The 23,469-nt window shown below is 49.1% G+C and overlaps 1 protein-coding gene across 1 annotated transcript in view; it reads right to left on the bottom strand.

Annotated features, from left to right (window-relative positions):
- Positions 1 to 23,469, bottom strand: part of ATXN7 (ataxin 7) — a 182,800-nt gene that overhangs the window by 94,596 nt on the left and 64,735 nt on the right. The window contains exons 3-4 of the mRNA XM_075321370.1: positions 20,879 to 21,058; positions 18,965 to 19,027 (exon numbers count right to left, since the gene is read on the bottom strand). Of these exons, the coding sequence (XP_075177485.1) occupies positions 18,965 to 19,027; positions 20,879 to 21,050 (235 nt within the window). The 5' untranslated portion in view covers positions 21,051 to 21,058. The remainder of the gene's footprint in view (positions 1 to 18,964; positions 19,028 to 20,878; positions 21,059 to 23,469) is intronic.

Here is a 23,469-nt window from a genome sequence, read left to right as displayed (position 1 = left end):
TAACATGGGATTCTACGGAGGACAGATTCAGTAACGGATGCTATTTAGCCATTCGTTTTACTTGCATTTGTAATGTATCCGTCCTCCATAGACTCCAATGTTAACGGATGTCTTCTGAATACGGTTTTTAACATGGCAGTCTATGGAAGACAGATCTATTAGTAACGCAACATGTAAGAAAAAAACGGATCCGTTACAAATGCAAGATAAATAGCAAATCCATTACCGGATCCGTTTTCTATAGACTCCCATGTTAAAAAAAACCAAAACGGATCCGGCACACATCTGTTAACATGGGAATCTATGCAGGACGGATTACTATTATTATTTAGCCATCTTTTTTTCTTGCATTTGTAACATATCCTGTAAGAAGAAAAAAATTGATATGTTACAAAGAGAAAGATAAGTAGCAATCCGCTAAGAAATCCGTTCTCCATAGACTCCAATGTTAAAGGAAAAGCAAAAAAAAACAAAACATACATCAGTTTGCAAACGGATCTCTGCAGGATCTGTTCTAACGCATGATTACAGGACATGTGAACTCAGCCTTAAAAAGGTAGCCATAAAGGGGACTATAAATGCTGCATATGGAAGGGGGAAGGCCAATCACACCTAAAGCGTAAAATAAATGCTGGAAAAAAAAAAAGAAGAAAAAGCTTTTTAATTTGAGGACGAATGTCAAAACAGTCTAATGAAACGGTTCCTAAAAGGGGCTGCTGTGCTGTTGTGGACAACCACGTTATAAAGGTAGCCATACAAATAAATATGAATGTTGCCTATGGGGGGTGGGAGGACGGCCAATGACGCCTAAAGTGTAAAATAAAAAGTATTGTATTTGTCGGACTATAAAACGCAGGAGGCAAGGGCAGTGCTGCGGCGGCTGGGCTCGGGCTGCGGCGGCTGGGCTGGGCTCGGGCTGCGGTGGCTGAGTTGGTACTGTGGCGGCTGAGCTCGGGCTGCGGCCGCTGGGCTCGGGCTGCGGCCGCTGGGCTCGGGCTGCGGCCGCTGGGCTGGGCTCTGGCTGCGGCGCCTGGGCTCGGGCTGCGGCGCCTGGGCTCGGGCTGCGGCGCCTGGGCTCGGGCTGCGGCGCCTGGGCTCGGGCTGCGGCGCCTGGGCTCGGGCTGCGGCGCCTGGGCTGGTACTGCGGCGCCTGGGCTGGTACTGCGGCGCCTGGGCTGGTACTGCAGCGCCTGGGCTGGTACTGCAGCGCCTGGGCTCGGGCTGCGGCGCCTGGGCTGGTACTGCAGCGCCTGGGCTAGTACTGCGGCGCCTGGGCTGGTACTGCAGCGCCTGGGCTGGTACTGCGGCGCCTGGGCTGGTACTGCAGCGCCTGGGCTGGTACTGCAGCGCCTGGGCTGGTACTGCAGCGCCTGGGCTGGTACTGCGGCGCCTGGGCTGGTACTGCGGCTGAGATGAGGTTGTAGGCAGTGAGGACTTCAAATAATGGCGTCCAGAGTCAGCGCGTGCACGGATGCAGCTCTCGGCTCAAGATCTCATCTGCGCACGTGCCGCCTCCGGCCCATTGATCTCCCAGCAGTGGACTTAAGGAAAATGGCGCCCAGAGGTGGCGTGTGCGCCGATGAGATCTCGGCTTGTCATTAAGCCGAAAGCTCAAATCTGCGCATATGCCGACTTGGCGCGCCATTTCTTTGAAGCCCGCACCCCCAGCACAGCCACCCCCGCCGACAGTTTCTGCCTCCTCTGACCCTGCTCCACCATCTCTGCCGCACTCCACCGGATTATAAAACTGACCCCCTTTCTTGCCCCTCTAAATTTGGGGTGCATCATAATCAGAAAGATGGTATTTTAATTTGAGGATGAGAGTCAAAACAGTTCCAAAAAGGGGCTGTACAGCGGTGGACAACCCCTTTAAAAACGTGGCCACAAAGATAGCTATGAATGTTGCATATTGCTGTGGGGGGGGGGGGTGATGGCATGGCCAATGACATCTTAAGTGTAAAATAAACGTAAAAAAAAAAAAAAAGTATTTTAATTGGAGTACAAGAGTGGAAACTGTTCCCTTTAAATGCAGGCGTAATTTACACACTAAGCTCGCAGGCGGCAATCTGTTCCCGCTGAAGGCAGGTAAAGATGTATGCATGCAAATTATAACCGCGTAACCCCGGCCTAAGCCGGTGACGGCACACGCGTGTTACACAGCGTTGATGGCGGGAGGAAGAAGTGACAGCGATGTTCTCTCTAATACCCCAGCCGTGGCTGCTTAACACCGAGCCAATAATGATGTGCTTTAATATTGACACTAAAAAGCCCGTCTCTCACGGAGAGTCCCAGGAAAGTCGCCTTCAGATCCAGCCGTCAGGCCGCTGAGCGGTAATTGCATCAGACAGTGTCAGGGACCGCAGCGGAGCAATCCGAACGGAGACGGCAGAAAGGCTCTGACAATATGCTGGGGGCTACGGGAGCAGATTCTGCAGCTTATTGAAAGGACCAAACTACGCATTAGCTCGGCTTATAATAAAGAAGCAATTAGCTGAAGATCTGTCCGGAGTGTGGCCTGATTTCTTGGCTTTGTACTGGCGGCCACAAAAGCCGCACGTTACTTGGGCGCAAAATGAAGACTCTGCTCCTGCGCGCGGCCGCCGCTCCGGTGAGCAGGGGTGTCCTTGTCGCCTGTCAGCTGCCGTCATATAACATTCAGATTTGTATTCCAAACACGGTGGCTAGTGCAAGTCAATGTCTCACTGGCCTCCAGCCACAAGACCGCCCGCATTAATGGGAAAGAGCTCCGAGGAGTCTACAAGGCTGAGCAGCACAAAAATAATTAGGAAACAAAACCCCCACAACTACTACTTGGATGTTTCTTTGCTTTACACAAACTTTGCATAACCCAGATAGATCTTATCTGAGAAATATGCTGCTTTCTCCACTTATGAGCCACTTCATTAAGAAACAAACAAAAAAAACAAAAACTACTTGGCTGTTTCTTTGAAACATCCATTTCTGGGCCGATTAAATGGTCATTTACACACACTTTACATATCCCAGATATATTATCTGGGAAATATGCTTCTTTTCCCACTTATGAGCCACTTCTTTAAGAAACAAAAAAACCCTACTTGGCTGTTTCTTTAATACATCCGTTTCTGGGAAGCTTAAATTGTCATTTATACACATTTTGCATAACCCATAATATATATAGATATATATATTATATATCTATATTATCTATCTATCTATATAATCTATATCTATAATCTATCTATCTATCTATCTATCTCTATATATATATATATATATATATATATATATATATATATATATATATATATATATATATATATATATATATATATATATATATATATATATATATATATATATATATATATCTAAGAACTATGCTTCTTTCTCACCTTATGAGCCACTTTTAACAAAAACAAACTACTTGATTGTTTCTTTTGATACATCCGTTCCTGGGTAGCTTTACACAAACTTTGCATAACCCAGATAGACCTTATCTGAGAAATATGCTTGTTTCTCCACTTATGAGCCATTTCTTTAAGAAACAAAAAAATAACTACTTGGCTGTTTCTTTGAAACATCCACTTCTAGGAAGCTTAAATGGTCATTTACACACACTTTACATAACCCAGATATATTATCTGGGAAATATGCTTCTTTCCCCACTTATGAGCCACTTTAAGAAACAAAAAAAAAACCCTACTTGGCCGTTTCTTTAATACATCAGTTTCTGGGAAGCTTAAAATTGTCATTTACACAAACTTTGCATAACCCAGATAGACCTTATCTGAGAAATATGCTTCTTTCTCCCCTTATGAGCAACTTGTTTAAATAAAAAAAAAAAAAAACAACTACTTAGTTGTTTCTTTGATACATCTGTTCCTGGGAAGCTTAAAGGGTCATTGCCCTTTATACAAACTTTGCATAACCCAGACAGATGTTATCTGACAAATATGCTTCTTTCTCCACTTATGAGCCACTTCTTTAACAAAAACAACTACTTGGCTGTTTCTTTGATACATTAATTTCTGGGAAGCTTAAATTGTCATTTACACACACTTTACATAACCCAGATATATATTAATCGGAGAAATATGCTTCTTTCTCCCCTTATGAGCCACTTCTTTAAATAAAAAAAAACTACTTAGTTGTTTCTTTGATACATCTGTTCCTGGGAAGCTTAAAGGGTCATTGCCCTTTATACAAACTTTGCATAACCCAGATAGATGTTATTTGAGAAATATGATTCAAGAAATATGATTCTTTCTCCACTTATGAGATACCTCTTTAACAAAAACAACTACTTGGCTGTTTCTTTGATAAATCCTTTTCTGGGAAAGCTGTGGGTTTTTTTCTCCACTTATGAGCCACTTCTTCCCCACCTTAACTCACTCGCCTCCTGAACTTATCACTCACTTGGAAGAAAAAAAGCATATAAAATCATTGTCACTTTGAAGATGCTTACTTAAGATTATGTGCCCACGTTGCTTTTTTATGTACTTTTTTTCTGCACATAAAAAGCATGTTTTGGCAGAAAAAAACAATTGGGCGTTTTTTGACTTGCCTTTTTCCCCGCTTTTATTTTAGTCATGGCGATTGGGGAGGTTCAGGTGCTGTACCCCAGCGATCACCGCTGGGTCAACAGCTGATGTTGAAGCTGGGACCTGGCTTTTTCTGCCTGGAGCAGTGCCTGCACCACTCCCAGCTTAACCCCCTAAATGCTGCAATCAGTACGAACGCAGCATTCAGGAGGCAGGGATCGCTTACCTCTCCCTGGCGATTGGATCCCTGTAATGCGATCACAGGAACCTGATCGTTGTCATAGTAACCCTGGGTCGTCACTATCATGACCCCAGGTTACTGAGCTACGGAGAGCCTCACACACCATGCTGCAAAATGCTGCGCTATAATCCACTGTAGTGATAAAGCATTGCAGGGGATTATGGAAACACAGAATAAAAAAACAGAAACAAAGAAAGCAGAAGAAGCAGCGTGTGCACAGCAAGTCAGAATTCTCAGACTTTGCTGGAAAGCTTTTATTGATTTAAAAAAAGCAAGAAAAACGCATGAAAAGATGCAAAAAAAAAAAAAAATTTAAATCGTCACGTGGGCACATAACCTAAGTCTATAAAGAAGGGTGGAGAAGGGAGAGGCGTTGATGCAGACAGATCCTGCTGCAGTTTTCTAGTAAGTGTTTATCTCACCCCAGTGCTGGATTCACATCTACGCTGCTCAGTTCTGCAGTATAATGCCCTCCATGTGACTGCTGCTTCTGATCAGAGACAGGAGAGCAGGAATCGCTCATGTCTGTGTATAGGAGACACCATAGCGGCTATTCTCCACAAATACAGCCTCCATATAATGACCAGAAATTGTGGTATTCCTCATGTGCGCACACATCACAGGTCATCTCAGGTCATCCAACTTTTCCAAACTTCATAGTTATGCAATGTTCCAGTAGTTTCCCGTATCACGTCCTTGCACTTTTCAATATCTCCACTTGTTACTATTCTGTATACGTCACACACGGGATTTGCATGTATGTGTCTATGCAAAAGCCACAAGCAAAAATCCGAGGCGGACACTTGGGACTTCTGAGGATTAGGACCCTTACGCTGAGCTACGTTGTGACTTTCCGGTGCAGAATTTGCAAGAATAATGGGGCCATTTAGTCTTCCTTAGGATATATTTTCCCAAGGTGCGGACACAAACCTGTGAAGATTTTTCTGTGGCGTTATTATGTGTCACATGGGATGTAAATGTATGAAGAGAGGAACAGTGTAAGTCAAAGGAGGGGAACCTACGGACCGCCCTGTCACTATCTATGGCCTCGGGAAGATTCCCAGGGACTGCAGGGCTGTGGCCGCCGGCCCTCTAATTCCTGCCAACACTAGGAGCATGCAATAAAGGATCAATCCGGAGGATGGCCAGTGCTAGCATTGGTATGTATTGAGTAGGGTGAGAGCACAGAGCGCGCTAATTCTGCCACAGATGATGAAGCCAGCAGTTACAGTTTCTCCTTTGTGATGCATCTCCAGTGTCTCCTATGTGATGTAAATACACCAGTCCCAGTGTCTCCTATGTGATGTATATACACATCAGTCTGTGTCTCCCATGTGCGACATGCAATATAAATATATATTATACACATGTATATATGATGTATGTACAACAGTCCCAGTGTTTCCTATGTGATGTAAATACACCAGTCCCAGTGTCTCCTATGTGATGTATATACACATCAGTCTGTGTCTCCCATGTGCGACATGCAATATAATTATATATTATACACATGTATATATGATGTATGTACAACAGTCCCAGTGTCTATGTGATGTATGTACAACAGTCCCAGTGTCTCCTATGTGATGTAAATACACCAGTCCCAGTGTTTCCTATGTGATGTAAATACACCAGTCCCAGTGTCTCCTATTGAATGTATATACACCAGTCCCAGTGTCTCCTATGTGATGTAAATACACCAGTCCCAGTGTCTCCTATGTGATGTATATACACATCAGTCTGTGTCTCCCATGTGCAACATACAATATAAATATATATTATACACATGTATATATGATGTATGTACACCAGTCCCAGTGTATCCTATGTGATGTATACACACCAGTCCCAGTGTCTCCCATGTGATGTGTATATACAGCAGTTTCTGTGTTGTGCATACAGCAGTCTCTGTCTCCCCAATGTGTACATAGCTGGGCAAGGGCAAAATCCGTAGTCCTCAGTCATCCTCACATATCCAGAGATGATTGGATCGATTTGCAAGGACTACAATCCAGCGCCCACATCAGGGGTAGCTGGCGGCTGAACTCGAATCCCGCAAATTGATCCTCTTCAGCTCTACATATATTACGTAACGCTTCTTCCAAAAATTATCACATGAGAAGTGATACTGCCATCGGGCTTTTGTCCTTTCCTGCGATGTACTTGTCCAATAGTTTGGATTTTCTCTTGGGCGAGTGACATGCCCATTTCTATTTCTTCTTTCGATTAGCCGGCCTGGTGCAACATCACATGTGCATCACGCCACAACAATGATGTCGTGTCAGGCTGGTTAATTAAAGGAAAAGCTGTGGACGCCGGCAGGTAAGAAGCGGTATGCCCGCTCCCATTCCATCGGCAGCATCAACTCTACATTTAATGTGACCTTGAGGTCAGAAAAGAAATGTCCCCTGTAACTGTGACAGTCAGAGGAACCAAAGTTACAGGGGAAAAGCAGCCTTAAATACCGGGTCTAAAACAGGCGTCCGTCAGCTCTGGGACCATCAGCGATAGCCAGGCATCTGCTCTTGTTTCTTGATATCTAGTTAATCTCTGTTAGATGTTAGAAATATAGTATAGTTCTCCTAATTAGCAATGTCACTTACCTATTGTGCAGGGCATTGCTGCTTAGGTATTCATGGTTAGGACCACGCTTATAGTGACAGTTAGTTGCTTGTGATCATAACTTAGGTATACATGGTTACGACCACTCAGTGACAGTTGCATGCGGTCGTAACCACAGAGACCTACGCTGCAATGCCCTGCACATGAGGTAAGAGACATGGCTAGATCAGTAGCACTATACTACATTTCTAATTGGACGTATTTGCTAACATTATTATAGTTATGCCTACTACATATTGGGATAGGATCTTGGAGATGGGAATATCCCTTTAAGCTGCAATGCCGTGCACATGAGGTAAGAGACATCGCTATATCAGAAGAACTATACCACATTTCTAATTGGACAGATTTGCTATTATTATAACTACTACATATTGGGATAGGATCTTGGAGAGGGGAGTACCCCTTTAAGCTGCAATGCCCTGCACATGAGGTAAGAGATACGGATATATCATCAGGAGAACTATACTACATTTCTAATTGGAAGTATTTTGCTAATATTATTACATTTACTATATATTGAGATAGGATCTTGGAGATGGGAATACCCCTTTACTTTTTCATAAGCGCAATGAAAACTTGGGAGAAAGTTTGACACTGAAAAGTGATACCATGATGTGGGGGGGGAGTCCACTTCCAGATTTCAGGACTGAAGCGACTAAACAAATTAGTGTGGTTTTTGAATCACCGCAATGAAAGAAAACGGTTTCCTTCTAGACGTGGTCACAGCTCGCCGGCCTGTGCACATCTCAGTTATACCTGATAGGAAGGGGGTCCTATCCCTATCACCCTCACCATCCAGATCAAGAATAGGCACCGCTGTCCCTCCACCCTGCCTGGGCTGGCCACAATAAAATGTGCAGCTTTATCACACAGCACAGTGCCACAGATGTCGCAGGGTTTGGTGGAGCGTGCAGTTGGCTGCTGACTCCAGGAACGTCACCAGAAATGTTGCCCATGAATTGAATGTTCATTTCTCCACCTAAAGACGTCTCAAAAAGATGTTTTTTTGGGCAGAACATCCACCCGCGCTCACAACCGCAGACCACGTGTGACCGCACCAGCCCAGGTCCTCCACATCCAGCATCTTCACCTCCAAGATGGTCTGAGACCGGCCACCCGGACAGCGGCTGCAACAATGGTGCAAAACCAAATAATGTCTGTGCAACTGTCAGAAACCATGTCAGGGAAGTTTCGCTGCTGCTCTTTGTCCTCAGCGGGGTCTCCACCTGACTGCAGAGCGTCACCCTCGTTGGGGTCTACTCCTGACTGCAAAGCGTCGTCCTCTCCACCTGACTGCAAGGCGTCGCCATCGTCGGGGGTCTCCACCTGACTGCAAGGCGTCGCCATCGTCGGGGGGTCTCCACCTGATTGCAGAGCGTCGCCCTCGTCGGGGTCTCCACCTGACTGCAGAGCATCGCCATCGTCGGGGTCTCCACCTGACTGCAGAGCGTCATCTTTATCGGGGTTTCCACAAGACTGCAGAGCGTCGCCATGGTCAGGGTTTCCACCTGACTGCGGAGTGTCGCCCTCGTCGGGGTCTCCACCTGACTGCAGAGTGTCGCCCTCGTCGGGGTTTCCACCTGACTGCAGAGCGTCGCCATGGTCAGGGTCTCCACCTGATTGCAGAGCGTCGCCATCGTCTGGGTCTCCACCTGACTGCAGAACGTCATCTTTATCGGGGTTTCCACCTGACTGCAGAGCGTCGCCATGGTCAGGGGTCTCCACCTGACTGCAGAGCGTCGCCATGGTCAGGGGTCTCCACCTGACTGCAAGGCGTCGCCATCGTCGGGGGTCTCCACCTGACTGCAGAGCGTCGCCATCGTCGGGGTCTCCACCTGACTCCAGAGCGTCACCCTCGTTGGGGTCTACTCCTGACTGCAAAGCGTCGTCCTCTCCACCTGACTGCAAGGCGTCGCCATCGTCGGGGGTCTCCACCTGACTGCAAGGCGTCGCCATCGTCGGGGGTCTCCACCTGATTGCAGAGCGTCGCCCTCGTCGGGGGTCTCCACCTGACTGCAAGGCGTCGCCATCGTCGGGGGTCTCCACCTGATTGCAGAGCGTCGCCCTCGTCGGGGTCTCCACCTGACTGCAGAGCATCGCCATCGTCGGGGTCTCCACCTGACTGCAGAGCGTCATCTTTATCGGAGTTTCCACCTGACTGCAGAGCGTCGCCATGGTCAGGGTCTCCACCTGATTGCAGAGCGTCGCCATCGTCGGGGTCTCCACCTGACTGCAGAGCGTCATCTTTATCGGGGTTTCCACAAGACTGCAGAGCGTCGCCATGGTCAGGGTTTCCACCTGACTGCAGAGTGTCGCCATCGACGGGGTCTCCACCTGACTCCAGAGCGTCACCATCGTCGGGGTCTGCACCTGACTGCAGAGCGTCGCCCTCGTTGGGGTCTCCACCTGACTGCATCATAACTGACTTGAGTGAGCAAATGATCACATTCGATGGCATCTGGCACGTTGGAGACGTTTCACTTCATGGATGAATCTGGATTTTCACAGGACGGTTCAGATGGCAGACTGTGTGTATGGCGTTATGTGGGGGAGAGGTTTGCTGAATGAAGTGGCCCATGGTGGGGTTATGATCTGGGCAGGTGCATTGTATTGATGCCATGACGAGATCCTGAGGCCGTTGTTGTGCCTCATCCATGACCATCACCTCACGTTGCAGTTGATAATGCGCGGCCCCATGGTGCGAGGATCTGTACACAACTCCCGGAAGCTGAAAACATCCCAGTTCTTGCACAACAGCATACTCACCGAAAACAGGTCACTCACTGAGCAGGTGTGGTGCTCTGGATCGGCGTACACAAAGTTCCTGCCAATATCCAGCAACTTTGCAGCCATTGAAGAAGAGTGGACACAACAGGCCACAATAACCAACCTGATCAACTCTATGTGAAGGAGATGAGCTGCACTGCGGGACGCAAATAGTGGTCACACCAAATATTGACTGGTTTTCTGATCCCAACAATACTGTAAAACTGCAAATTTTAGAGAGGCCTTTTATTGTTGCCAGCCAAAGGCGCACCTGTGCAACAATCATGCTAGCCGGTCTAAGGCGCACCTGTGCAACAATCATGCTGGCCAGCCTAAGGCGCACCTGTGCAACAATCATGCTAGCCGGTCTAAGGCGCACCTGTGCAACAATCATGCTGGTCAGCCTAAGGCGCACCTGTGCAACAATCATACTGGCCAGCCTAAGGCGCACCTGTGCAATAATCATGCTGTCTAATCAGCATCTAGATATGCCACATCTGTGAGGTGGATGAATTATCTCGGTGAAGTAAAAGCATTCACTAACACAGATTTAGAAAAATTTGGGAACAATATTAGCGAAAAGTCCTTTTGTGCACATAGGAAAACTTTTAGATCTTTGAGTTCAGCCTATGAAAAATGGGAGCAAAAACACAAGTGTTGTGTTTATAGTTTTGTTCAGTGTATAAAGCACCATAGACAGCAGCCTGTATTCTGCAGCTGATCTAAGTGCTCATGCAGACACGTCCACAACAAAGTACAGGAGCACATGTGAATCAGCGAGGGTAGGCTGGAGCTATTAGGAAACGTCAAAAGGATTGCAGAAAGAAGAAAAAATGGCGGCATGTAGCACTGTATTTCCTATTAGGCTAGGGTCACACAACCATCAGAGAAAAATGGTCGGATTATGCTAATCAGATCGACTCGAATGTGATCAGAGTGGGACCTGTTTTTCTAGGAAGTGGAGAATAAAAAATAAAAAATTAAGAAACTCTCCAGTCTGTGAAAATTAGACTGCAGTCTGATGTCATCTGAGTGCAGTCAGATTTATTTTTTTCCACTGACCCATAAACTTGAATGGCCGAGTGCGATCCGATTCACGGAGGCAAATTGTACTTGTTGCAATTTTTTTTTCCTAGGACCAATTAGTCCGAAACCCCCCCCCAAAATGAACATGTGCACTGCCCCCATTGAATAACAATGGGTCGCGTGCATTCTGATATCTGATCGGATTGTGCACTTGGACTGAAGAAATGGTCGTCTGCACTAGCCCTTCTAGAGAAACGGAGTATTGCAGTGAGGAGAATATGGGGTCTTGGGGAGTACGGTATAGTACCTGTGCGGGTTTTATGCATAATCCAAGGCTTTTTGTGGGTCGCCATACAGGTCCGTGCACACAGCAGATTATATTTTCAGCCTGGCAGAGATACCATGCGGTAACGTCCCGTACAAGACATATAGTGAGATTGCCTAGCAATGCGATACCGCACCAGGACTTAGCATGCTGCAAATCAACGCTAGTAAGGCTGCTTTCACACTACGTCTTTTTAACATGCGTCCTGAACGTTTTTTTAACGCAGAAACGGATCCAGTGCAAATGCGTTTTCATTTCAATGCATTTGCAATGGACTCGCGTTAACATGCGTTCACCTGCGTTATAGTGAGGATCCAGCGACTTGCAGTTTTTTAACATCTTTCAAAAACGCTACTTGTAGCGTTTTTGAGCTGCGTCCAACTTCTGCAAATTGCTGGATCCTGACTAAACAGCACGCAAACGCAGGTGAACGCTGGCGTGCTGATAGACAGGATCCTGCTTGCTCTACTGAGCATGCCCAGAAACCAGCCTGGTGTGATCAGTCCCTCTCTCCTCCTCCCTCCCTCTCCCTCTCTCCTCCCTCTGTCTCTCCCCCTCCCTCTCCTCCCTCTCTCTCTCCCACCTGAGAGCTGCGGACACTCATAACCAAGGTAAATATCGGGTAACCATTTATCTTAGTTACCCGATGTTTACGTTGGTAACGTGTGCAGGCAGCCCTGCTCCTAGAAGATGCAGACGCTTGTAACCAAAGTAAATATCGGGTATCCAAGCAAGTTACCCGATGTTTACCTTGGTTACGAGCCTCGCAGCTGTCAGATGCCGGCTCCCAGTCTGGCACGTTTAGTTCCCCTCACTCCCGATCACATGACTCCAATGCCCGCCCCTAAACATCCAGTGACAGGATCCTGCAAAGTAACACATGCGTTAGCATGCATTTTTTGCTGTAAAAGCAGGATCCGCTTTTGCAGCAAAAAAACGTTCAGGACGCATGTTAAAAAGACGTAGTGTGAAAGCAGCCTAAGTCGGGGTATCTGAATCTTAGGGCAAGTTCACACTTAAGGCCCCGTCACACTAAGCAACATCGCTAGCAACATCGCTGGTAACGAACAACTTTTGTGACGTTGCTAGCGATGTTGCTGTGTGTGACATCCAGCAACAACCTGGCCCCTGCTGTGAGGTCGTTGGTTGTTGCTGAATGTCCTGGGCCATTTTTTAGTTGTTGCTGTCCTGCTGTGAAGCACAGATCGCTGTGTGTGACAGCGAGACAGCAACAACTAATGTGCAGTGAGCAGGAGCCGGCTTCTGCTGAGGCTGGTAACTAATGTAAACATCGGGTAACCAAGAAGCCCTGTCCTTGGTTACCCGATATTTACCTTTGATACCAGCCTCCTCCGCTCTCACTGCCTGTGCTACCGGCTCCTGCTCTGTGCACATGTAGCTGCAGCACACATCAGGCAATTAACCCGATGTGTGCTGTAACTAGGAGAGCAAGGAGCCAGCACTAAGCAGTGTGTGCTGCTCCCTGCTCTGTGCACATTTAGCTGCAGCACACATCAGGTAATTAACCCGATGTGTGCTGTAACTAGGAGAGCAAGGAGCCAGCACTAAGCAGTGTGCGCTGCTCCCTGCTCTGTGCACATTTAGCTGCAGCACACATCAGGCAATTAACCCGATGTGTGCTGTAACTAGGAGAGCAAGGAGCCAGCGCTCAGTGTGCGCTGCTCCCTGCTCTGTGCACATTTAGCTGCAGCACACATCGGGTTAATTAACCTGATGTGTGCTGTAACTAGGAGACTGGGGGCTGGACACTGGTTGCTGGTGAGCTCACCAGCAACTCGTGTAGCCACGCTCCAGCGATCCCTGCCAGGTCAGGTTGCTGGTGGGATCGCTGGAGCGTCGCAGTGTGACAGCTCACCAGCAACCTCCTAGCAACTTACCAACGATCCCTATCGTTGTTGGGATCGCTGGTAAGTTGCTTAGTGTGACTGGACCTTTAGCGAAAAAAGCAGGATTTTCTGATTTTCTTTCACCAGTGTGTAGATAAGATTGCATCCACTTTCTTGCTGCTGCAGCAGATTTCCCAACCCATGTAAAAAAAAAATAAATAAAAAATATAATATAATATAATATAATATATAATATAATATATATATATATATATATATATATATATATATATATATATATAGAGAGAGAGAGAGAGATATATACAGATATAGATATATATATACAGATAGATATATAAATATATAGATACAAATTATAGAGAGATATATATATATATATATCAGTTTAGATGTCCCCATATATTCCCTGATGGAGAGTAAATTGAAAAAAGATGCGAGTTATCCATGAAAATATTCCTACCTTATATATTTACGGCACGTCCATATGTCTGAAAGATGCAGCTCCAACCTCTGGGACCATCGCCGATCTCCAGACAACAGCGCAGAATGAACGGCGAGGTGGTTGCTCGTGTTTACTGTTATTTTCGCTTGCTCTGTTGTTTCCGAACGCTTTAAAGGGAACGGAGAAAGCCGCACACGTGTAGCCGCCTGTCTATTCATTCTTCTCCCAGATGTGGTGACCAAATCACCAGACGGGATGGGAGTCGGGGGACCACCGTATAGAGATAGGTGCAGGCTTCTGAATTGGGATCCAAGTCTTTCGAACATTAATTACCAAATCCTGCATAAAATGTCTAAAGTGGAAATAGCCCTTTAAATTGAACAATGAAAATTAAAAAAAAAAAAAAAAAAAAAAAAAACACAAACAAATAAAGCCCCCCTCCAAAAAAAACAAAACTTGTCCTGTAGTGTACCCCATTTAAGAAAAATGTGAGTAAACTAAAGTTGGCAAGTCTTTGGGCTGGGGAAGAGAAAAAAAAAAATAAGAACTGGACAGCTCAATGGAAAGAATCCGAACTGGTCATCATGAACCCTATAAAAACACACTGCGCCATTAGGGTATGTGCGCACGTTGCTTTTTACCTGCTTTTTACCTGCTTTTTTGCTGCTTTTTCTTCTGCGCTGTTTAATGCCAAAATGGATGTGTTCTTCTATTCAAGCAAAGTCTATGGGAATTTGGGTTTCTTGTTCACACTATGTTGTTCAAAATGCTGCCTTTTTGTGGCAGAACTTTGGTCAAAAACTCAGCTTTGCAGTGCAAAACCCAAATGGCAAAAACAATTGACATGTTGCTTCTTTGAAAAGCTGAGTTTTTGACCAAAGTTCTGCCACAAAAAGGCAGCATTTTGAACAACATAGTGTGAACAAGAAACCCAAATTCCCATAGACTTTGCTTGAATAGAAGAACACATCCATTTTGGCATTAAACAGCGCAGAAGAAAAAGCAGCAAAAAAGCAGGTAAAAAGCAGGTAAAAAGCAACGTGCGCACATACCCTTAATGTGAACAAGACCGATCCAAACCATTAAACAACCAATCGGCGGTGGTCTAATGGCTTGTCCAGACACATGGATTATTCTGTGACCAGAGAATATTAGGTTATCGGTGCCAATTCCGAAGACTATGTGCGCAGGATCCGTCACCGTCTGCCTTTTTTTTTTTAGAATAGAAGACTATGTGCGCAGGATCCGTCACCGTCTGCCTTTTTTTTTTTTAGAATGGAAGCCTGTGTGCGCAGGATCTATCACCATCTGCCTTTTTTTTAGAATGGAAGACTATGTGCGCAGGATCCGTCACCGTCTGCCTTTTTTTTAGAATGGAAGCCTGTGTACGCAGGATCCATCACCATCTGCCTTTTTTTTAGAATGGAAGACTATGTGCGCAGGATCCGTCACCGTCTGCCTTTTTTTTAGAATGGAAGCCTATGTGCGCAGGATCCATCACCATCTGCCTTTTTTTTTTAGAATGGATGCCTATGTGCGCAGGATCCATCACCATCTGCCTTTTCTTTAGAATGGAAGCCTGTGTGCGCAGGATTCGACGCAATCCGTCAAACGACGGATTCCGGTGACGAACTCCGTTTTTGTAACGGAGCATGCCCAGAACAGGTAAAAACCACTGTTAGGCTGGTATGATGGGTCCATTATTTTTTTTTTTTTTTTTACAGGATCTGTTGCATCAGTTGTACCACAATCTGCGACGGATCAGTCACAAAATGGAATGTGACTGATGGAAAAAAAAACCTGATGTGTGAAAGAGGCCTAAACAGAACATGTCAGCAGGTTTTTCCCTTATGAGCTGCGGCCACCACCAGTGACCTCTTATATACAGCATTCCAGAATACTGTGTATATAAGAGCCCAGGATGCTCTGTAAAACATCAAAAACACCTTTATTATACTCCCCTAGGGGGGCGGTCCGGTCTGATGAGCGGTCACTGCTCTCCGGTCCGGCGCTTCCTCTGTGGCGATCGCCGTCCTCCTTCTCAGCCCCGTGTGGATGACGCGTCCTCCTATCCAGCCCAGGCCGGCATTGTGTTCCTGCGCATGCGCACTTCTCACTGCCCTGCTGTGAGCAGATCAGTGTTGTAGTGCGCATGCGCAGGCGGTCTGAGCTTTCCTCGCGCATGCGCATTACAGTACTTTGATCTGCCTTCCACAGAGCAGAGAGAAGAGCGCCTGCGCAGGACCGCAATGCTGGCCTGTGTGGTTGATAAAGGACGCGTCATCCACACGGGTCTGAGAAGGAGGAGGATGGCGATCGCCGCAGAGAGGAGGCACAGGACCTGAGAGCACTGACCGCTCATCAGACCGGACCGCCCCCTAGGTGAGGATAATAAGAGGTGTTTTTTTACATTCTACACAGCAGCCTGGGCTCTTATATACAGTATTCTAGAACGCTGTATATAAGCGCTCACTGGTGGTGGCCGCAGCTCATTAGGGGACCAAACTGGTGACAGGTTCCCTTTAATGTCAACCTGTTTAGACGGACCATGGTCCTAAAATAAGACCCTCATCTATCCCCCTTGATTCTTAAATGTCAGCATTGTACTGACGTCGTGTATTAAAACACAAGCAATGGCCGACACGAGAGGATGATGCAAACATTGCACCTGAACATGAAGAGACTAAAATCGCCCGGCAGGTGTCTAACCACAGAGCAAACAGTTAAAAGAGAAGTTCAGCCGAGGTCAGGAGCCGTCATCCCAGAGATAAAACATCCCCCCTCGGTGACACATGGTGACGGGGCTCACCGACGTCTTACATGGAGTGTAGAGGGTTAAACCCCATCTCCTATAAAACAAGCAACTGGAAATAAAAATCGCTCTCATCTGTAAAGATATTATTTAGCTGTCACCAAATCTAGATGCAACCAAAGAAGCCTAATCGGAGACTTCACTGATTTTCAGAGTAAGTACACCAGCCCCAGCAGGTCCAAGTGATCGGCAGCAGCTCTGCAGACCTGATGTCACTGCTACAGCGATCAACCATAACCGAGGCAGCGGTGGACCTGGCCGGGCGAGGACCGGAAGCTACTAATAGTCTAAGATCAGGAGCGCTGATGGAGCGCAGGAGGGCGACATCCCGTGAATTCTGGCCGGCTAGCATCACTTTGGGCGGCCTGATCCCACCAGAGCATTACTGACCCGGAAATGGCCACAATCGGGGGTCCCTGTAATATCAGGACTGGAGAAGAGCGAGGGTTAATATTTACTGGAGACTTTACAGATCTGACAACAACTTATACAAGACACTGACACAATGTAGCAACAAGGAGCTCTGCGGAGTCACATGATCACTGGACCTGATCTGATTGGACAAAACGCGCCCACTGCTCAGTAATAAGAGGGGAGGGTTCTCAAAGGGGTTATAGCATTGGGTTATATTGGGGGTCCAAAGGCACAGTGCCACCACCAGGAGGGGGGCACACAGGCGCAGTTCCGATATGGGGGGGCCACAAAGGCGCAGTTCCGATATGGGGGGGCACACAGGCGCAGTTCCGATATTGGGGGGGGCATACAGGCGCAGTTCCGATATGGGGGGGCACAAAGGCGCAGTTCCGATATGGGGGGGGCACACAGGCGCAGTTCCGATATGGGGGGGCACACAGGCGCAGTTCCGATATGGGGGGGGGGCGCACAGGCGCAATTCCGATATGGGGGGGGGGGCGCACAGGCGCAGTTCCGATATGGGGGGGGGGGCGCACAGGCGCAGTTCCGATATGGGGGGGGGGCACACAGGCGCAGTTCCGATATGGGGGGGCACACAGGCGCAGTTCCGATATGGGGGGGGCACACAGGCGCAGTTCCGATATGGGGGGGGCACACAGGCGCAGTTCCGATATGGGGGGGGGGGCACACAGGCGCAGTTCCGATATGGGGGGGGGGCACACAGGCGCAGTTCCGATATGGGGGGGGGGCACACAGGCGCAGTTCCGATATGGGGGGGCACACAGGCGCAGTTCCGATATGGGGGGGCACACAGGCGCAGTTCCGATATGGGGGGCACACAGGCGCAGTTCCGATATGGGGGGCACACAGGCGCAGTTCCGATATGGGGGGGCACACAGGCGCAGTTCCGATATGGGGGGGCACACAGGCGCAGTTCCGATATGGGGGGCACACAGGCGCAGTTCCGATATGGGGGGCACACAGGCGCAGTTCCGATATGGGGGGCACACAGGCGCAGTTCCGATATGGGGGGCACACAGGCGCAGTTCCGATATGGGGGGCACACAGGCGCAGTTCCGATATGGGGGGCACAAAGGTGCAGTTCCGATATGGGGGGCACACAGGGGCAGTTCCGATATGGGGGGCACACAGGCGCAGTTCCGATATGGGGGGCACACAGGCGCAGTTCCGATATGGGGGGCACAAAGGCGCAGTTCCGATATGGGGGGCACACAGGCGCAGTTATGATATAGGGGGCACACAGGCGCAGTTATGATATGGGGGGCACACAGGTGCAGTTCCGATATGGGGGGCACACATGCGCAGTTATGATATGGGGGGCACACAGGCGCAGTTATGATATGGGGGGCACACAGGCGCAGTTATGATATGGGTGGTACACAGTCACAGTCATGGTGGGGGGCACACAGGTGTAATACTGATATGGGGGGCACACAGGTGTAAGGCTAGGTTCGCACACTGCGTCTTTTTGACGCTGCGTTTTTGGCCACTAAAAACGCACAAAAACGCACCTGCGTCGGAAAAATGCATGCGTTTTTGCCGCGATTTGGTGCGTTTTTGGCTGTTTTGCTGCGTTTTTGATCTCTGCGTTTTGCTGCGTTTTTCAAATGCATTGCATGGGCGGAAAACGCAGAAAAACGCAGGAAAGAACTGACATGTCCATTTTTTTTTTTAACTCAAAAACGCAGGTAAAAACAGATGTGTGCGGACAGCAAAAATGAAAACTCAGACTTTGCTGGGGAAGCAAAGTCCTGCAGTTTTGAGGCCAAAAACGCACCCGAAAAACGCTGCGAAAAACGCCGCGAAAAAGGCACTGTGCGCACATAGCCTAATACTGATATGGGGGGCACACAGGTGTAATACTGATATGGGGGGCAGGCCGACGCAGGGCACGCACTCACCCTCCTTGCTGAGTCTCATGGCTTCCCGTTTCTTGTCAATCTCCTTGTAACTTTCGGCCGGCTCTGTGGAGATGAAGAGGATCTGGTGAGTGTCTATCCCGACAGCGTCCGTTCCCCCGGGTGCCCGTAGTACACTCACACACACCCTGGTCACCTCGGGGTGCCCGCACACTCACCCTCCCAGGGGTGCCCGCACACTCACCCTCCCAGGGGTGCCCGCACACTCACCCTCCCAGGGGTGCCCGCACACTCACCCTCCCAGGGGTGCCCGCACACTCACACCCTGCCGCACACTCTCACCCTCCCGCACACTCTCACCCTTCACGGGGTGCCCGCACACTCACACCCTGGTCACCTCTGGGTGCCCGCACACTCACCCTCCCCACTCCGGGGTGCCCGCACACTCACACCCTGGTCACCTCTGGGTGCCCGCACACTCACCCTCCCCACTCCAGGGTGCCCGCACACACTCACCCTCCCCACTCCGGGGTGCCCGCACACTCACACCCTGGTCACCTCTGGGTGCCCGCACACTCACCCTCCCCACTCCAGGGTGCCCGCACACACTCACCCTACCCACTCCGGGGTGCCCGCACACACTCACCCTACCCACTCCGGGGTGCCCGCACACACTCACCCTACCCACTCCGGGGTGCCCGCACACACTCACCCTACCCACTCCGGGGTGCCCGCACACACTCACCCTTCCCCGGGGTGCCCGCACACACTCACCCTTCCCCGGGGTGCCCGCACACACTCACCCTTCCCCGGGGTGCCCGCACACACTCACCCTTCCCCGGGGTGCCCGCACACACTCACCCTTCCCCGGGGTGCCCGCACACACTCACCCTTCCCCGGGGTGCCCGCACACTCACCCTTCCCCGGGGTGCCCGCACACACTCACCCTCCCCGGGGTGCCCGCACACTCTCACCCTCCCGCACACTCTCACCCTTCACGGGGTGCCCGCACACTCACACCCTGGTCACCTCTGGGTGCCCGCACACTCACCCTCCCCACTCCGGGGTGCCCGCACACTCACACCCTGGTCACCTCTGGGTGCCCGCACACTCACCCTCCCCACTCCAGGGTGCCCGCACACACTCACCCTCCCCACTCCGGGGTGCCCGCACACTCACACCCTGGTCACCTCTGGGTGCCCGCACACTCACCCTCCCCACTCCAGGGTGCCCGCACACACTCACCCTCCCCACTCCGGGGTGCCCGCACACACTCACCCTACCCACTCCGGGGTGCCCGCACACACTCACCCTACCCACTCCGGGGTGCCCGCACACACTCACCCTACCCACTCCGGGGTGCCCGCACACACTCACCCTACCCACTCCGGGGTGCCCGCACACACTCACCCTTCCCCGGGGTGCCCGCACACACTCACCCTTCCCCGGGGTGCCCGCACACACTCACCCTTCCCCGGGGTGCCCGCACACACTCACCCTTCCCCGGGGTGCCCGCACACACTCACCCTTCCCCGGGGTGCCCGCACACACTCACCCTTCCCCGGGGTGCCCGCACACTCACCCTTCCCCGGGGTGCCCGCACACACTCACCCTCCCCGGGGTGCCCGCACACACTCACCCTTCCCCGGGGTGCCCGCACACACTCACCCTTCCCCGGGGTGCCCGCACACACTCACCCTTCCCCGGGGTGCCCGCACACACTCACCCTTCCCCGGGGTGCCCGCACACACTCACCCTCCCCGGGGTGCCCGCACACACTCACCCTTCCCCGGGGTGCCCGCACACACTCACCCTTCCCCGGGGTGCCCGCACACACTCACCCTTCCCCGGGGTGCCCGCACACACTCACCCTTCCCCGGGGTGCCCGCACACACTCACCCTTCCCCGGGGTGCCCGCACACACTCACCCTTCCCCGGGTGCCCGCACACACTCACCGTCGTGCAGCCGGGCGGCGTCCGTCCAGTGTAGCCAGGGCTGCCCCAGCATGGCTCCGGGACTGGGCAGGGCCGCCGTCGCGCTGTCCCCGTGCTGCTGCTGCCGCCGCTGCGCCCGGGCCCCCGCTCTGCGCTGCTCCCCTCTGACGTCATCCTCGGGCCGCTCCGACATTCTTTTTGCTACAATGTAAGAAGAAAGTGGTGAGTGACGGCGGCAGGAGGCGGCCCCGGGACCGGCGCGGGGCTCAGCCCTCCCCCGGCAACAAAGGGTTAAACACGTGCAGTGTACGGCGCCACAGCCGGTGGCGGAGACATTAGCGCCCCCCCGCCTCGATTACCGCTCAGTGCCGGCTGTTAGGTGAGGGTCCCGGCCCCCAGGGGGCCACAGCGCGTCATCCCGACCCCCAATATCCCCCGTGTGACCTGCCGGGGATTCCGGAGGCCAGAGCGGAATTACAGGTCTTCCTTCACCCGGCTCGTCCCTCCCAGCCCCCGCCCTCCTGACAGGAACTTCCCGCACACAGCACGGAGGAGGACGGAACCTGTATATGTGCATACACCGCCTACATACACCTCATATATACTATATACACCTCATATATACTATATACACCTCATATATACTATATACACCTCATATATACTATATACACCTCATATATACATCATATATACTATATACACACAGCACGGAGGAGGACGGAACCTGTATATGTGCATACACCGCCTACATACACCTCATATATACTATATACACCTCATATATACATCATATATACTATATACACAGCACGGAGGAGGACGGAACCTGTATATGTGTATACACCGCCTACATACACCTCATATATACTATATACACCTCATATATACATCATATATACTATATACACAGCACGGAGGAGGACGGAACCTGTATATGTGTATACACCGCCTACATACACCTCATATATACTATATACACCTCATATATACATCATATATACTATATACACAGCACGGAGGAGGACGGAACCTGTATATGTGTATACACCGCCTACATACACCTCATATATACTATATACACCTCATATATACATCATATATACTATATACACAGCACGGAGGAGGACGGAACCTGTATATGTGTATACACCGCCTACATACACCTTATATATACTATATACACCTCATATATACATCATATATACTATATACACAGCACGGAGGAGGACGGAACCTGTATATGTGTATACACCGCCTACATACACCTCATATATACTATATACACCTCATATATACATCATATATACTATATACACAGCACGGAGGAGGACGGAACCTGTATATGTGTATACACCGCCTACATACACCTCATATATACTATATACACCTCATATATACATCATATATACTATATACACAGCACGGAGGAGGACGGAACCTGTATATGTGTATACACCGCCTACATACACCTCATATATACTATATACACCTCATATATACATCATATATACTATATACACAGCACGGAGGAGGACGGAACCTGTATATGTGTATACACCGCCTACATACACCTCATATATACTATATACACCTCATATATACATCATCCACAATGTAGAGATGAATAGGTCGCACTCCAAAAGTCAGGATAAAGGAAATCTGTTTATTCCACGATCACATCAGGGGTACAGGTAGTGGGGGAGGATGAGGGTGTGCCACGTCGGACGACGGCGGCCGTTTCGCAAGTAAACTTGCTTCTACGGGTCCAGTGCCATATATACATCATATATACTATATACACAGCACGGAGGAGGACAGAACCTGTATATGTGTATACACCGCCTATACATACACCTCATATATACTATATACACCTCATATATACATCATATATACTATATACACAGCACGGAGGAGGACAGAACCTGTATATGTGTATACACTGCCTATACATACACCTCATATATACTATATACACCTCATATATACACCTCATATACACTATATACAGCTCATATATACATATATACACCTCACACACATCATATATACTATATACACACAGCACGGAGGAGGACGGAACCTGTATATGTGTATACACCGCCTATACATACACCTCATATATACTATATACACATATATACACCTCACACACATCATATATACTATATACACATATATACACCTCACACACATCATATATACTATATACACACAGCACAGGTGGACGGAACCTGTAAATGTGTATACACTGCCTATACATACACCTCATATATACTATATACACCTCATATATACACCTCATATACACTATATACAGCTCATATATACATATATACACCTCACACACATCATATATACTATATACACACAGCACGGAGGAGGACGGAACCTGTAAATGTGTATACAACGCCTATATACACACCTCATATATACTATATACACCTCATATATACATCGTACACATATATACACCTCACATACATCATATATACTATATACAAATCATATATACCTCATATACACCACATATATACCTCATACACATATAGACACCTCACACACATCATAGATACTATATGCACACACAGCACAGGAGGATGGAACCT

Source organism: Anomaloglossus baeobatrachus, chromosome 8, assembly GCF_048569485.1.
Source record: "Anomaloglossus baeobatrachus isolate aAnoBae1 chromosome 8, aAnoBae1.hap1, whole genome shotgun sequence".
Classification (NCBI taxonomy): Eukaryota; Metazoa; Chordata; class Amphibia; order Anura; family Aromobatidae; genus Anomaloglossus; species Anomaloglossus baeobatrachus.
The sequence above is the reverse complement of the archived record's forward strand: the minus strand, read 5'-3'. Positions and strand labels throughout refer to the sequence as shown.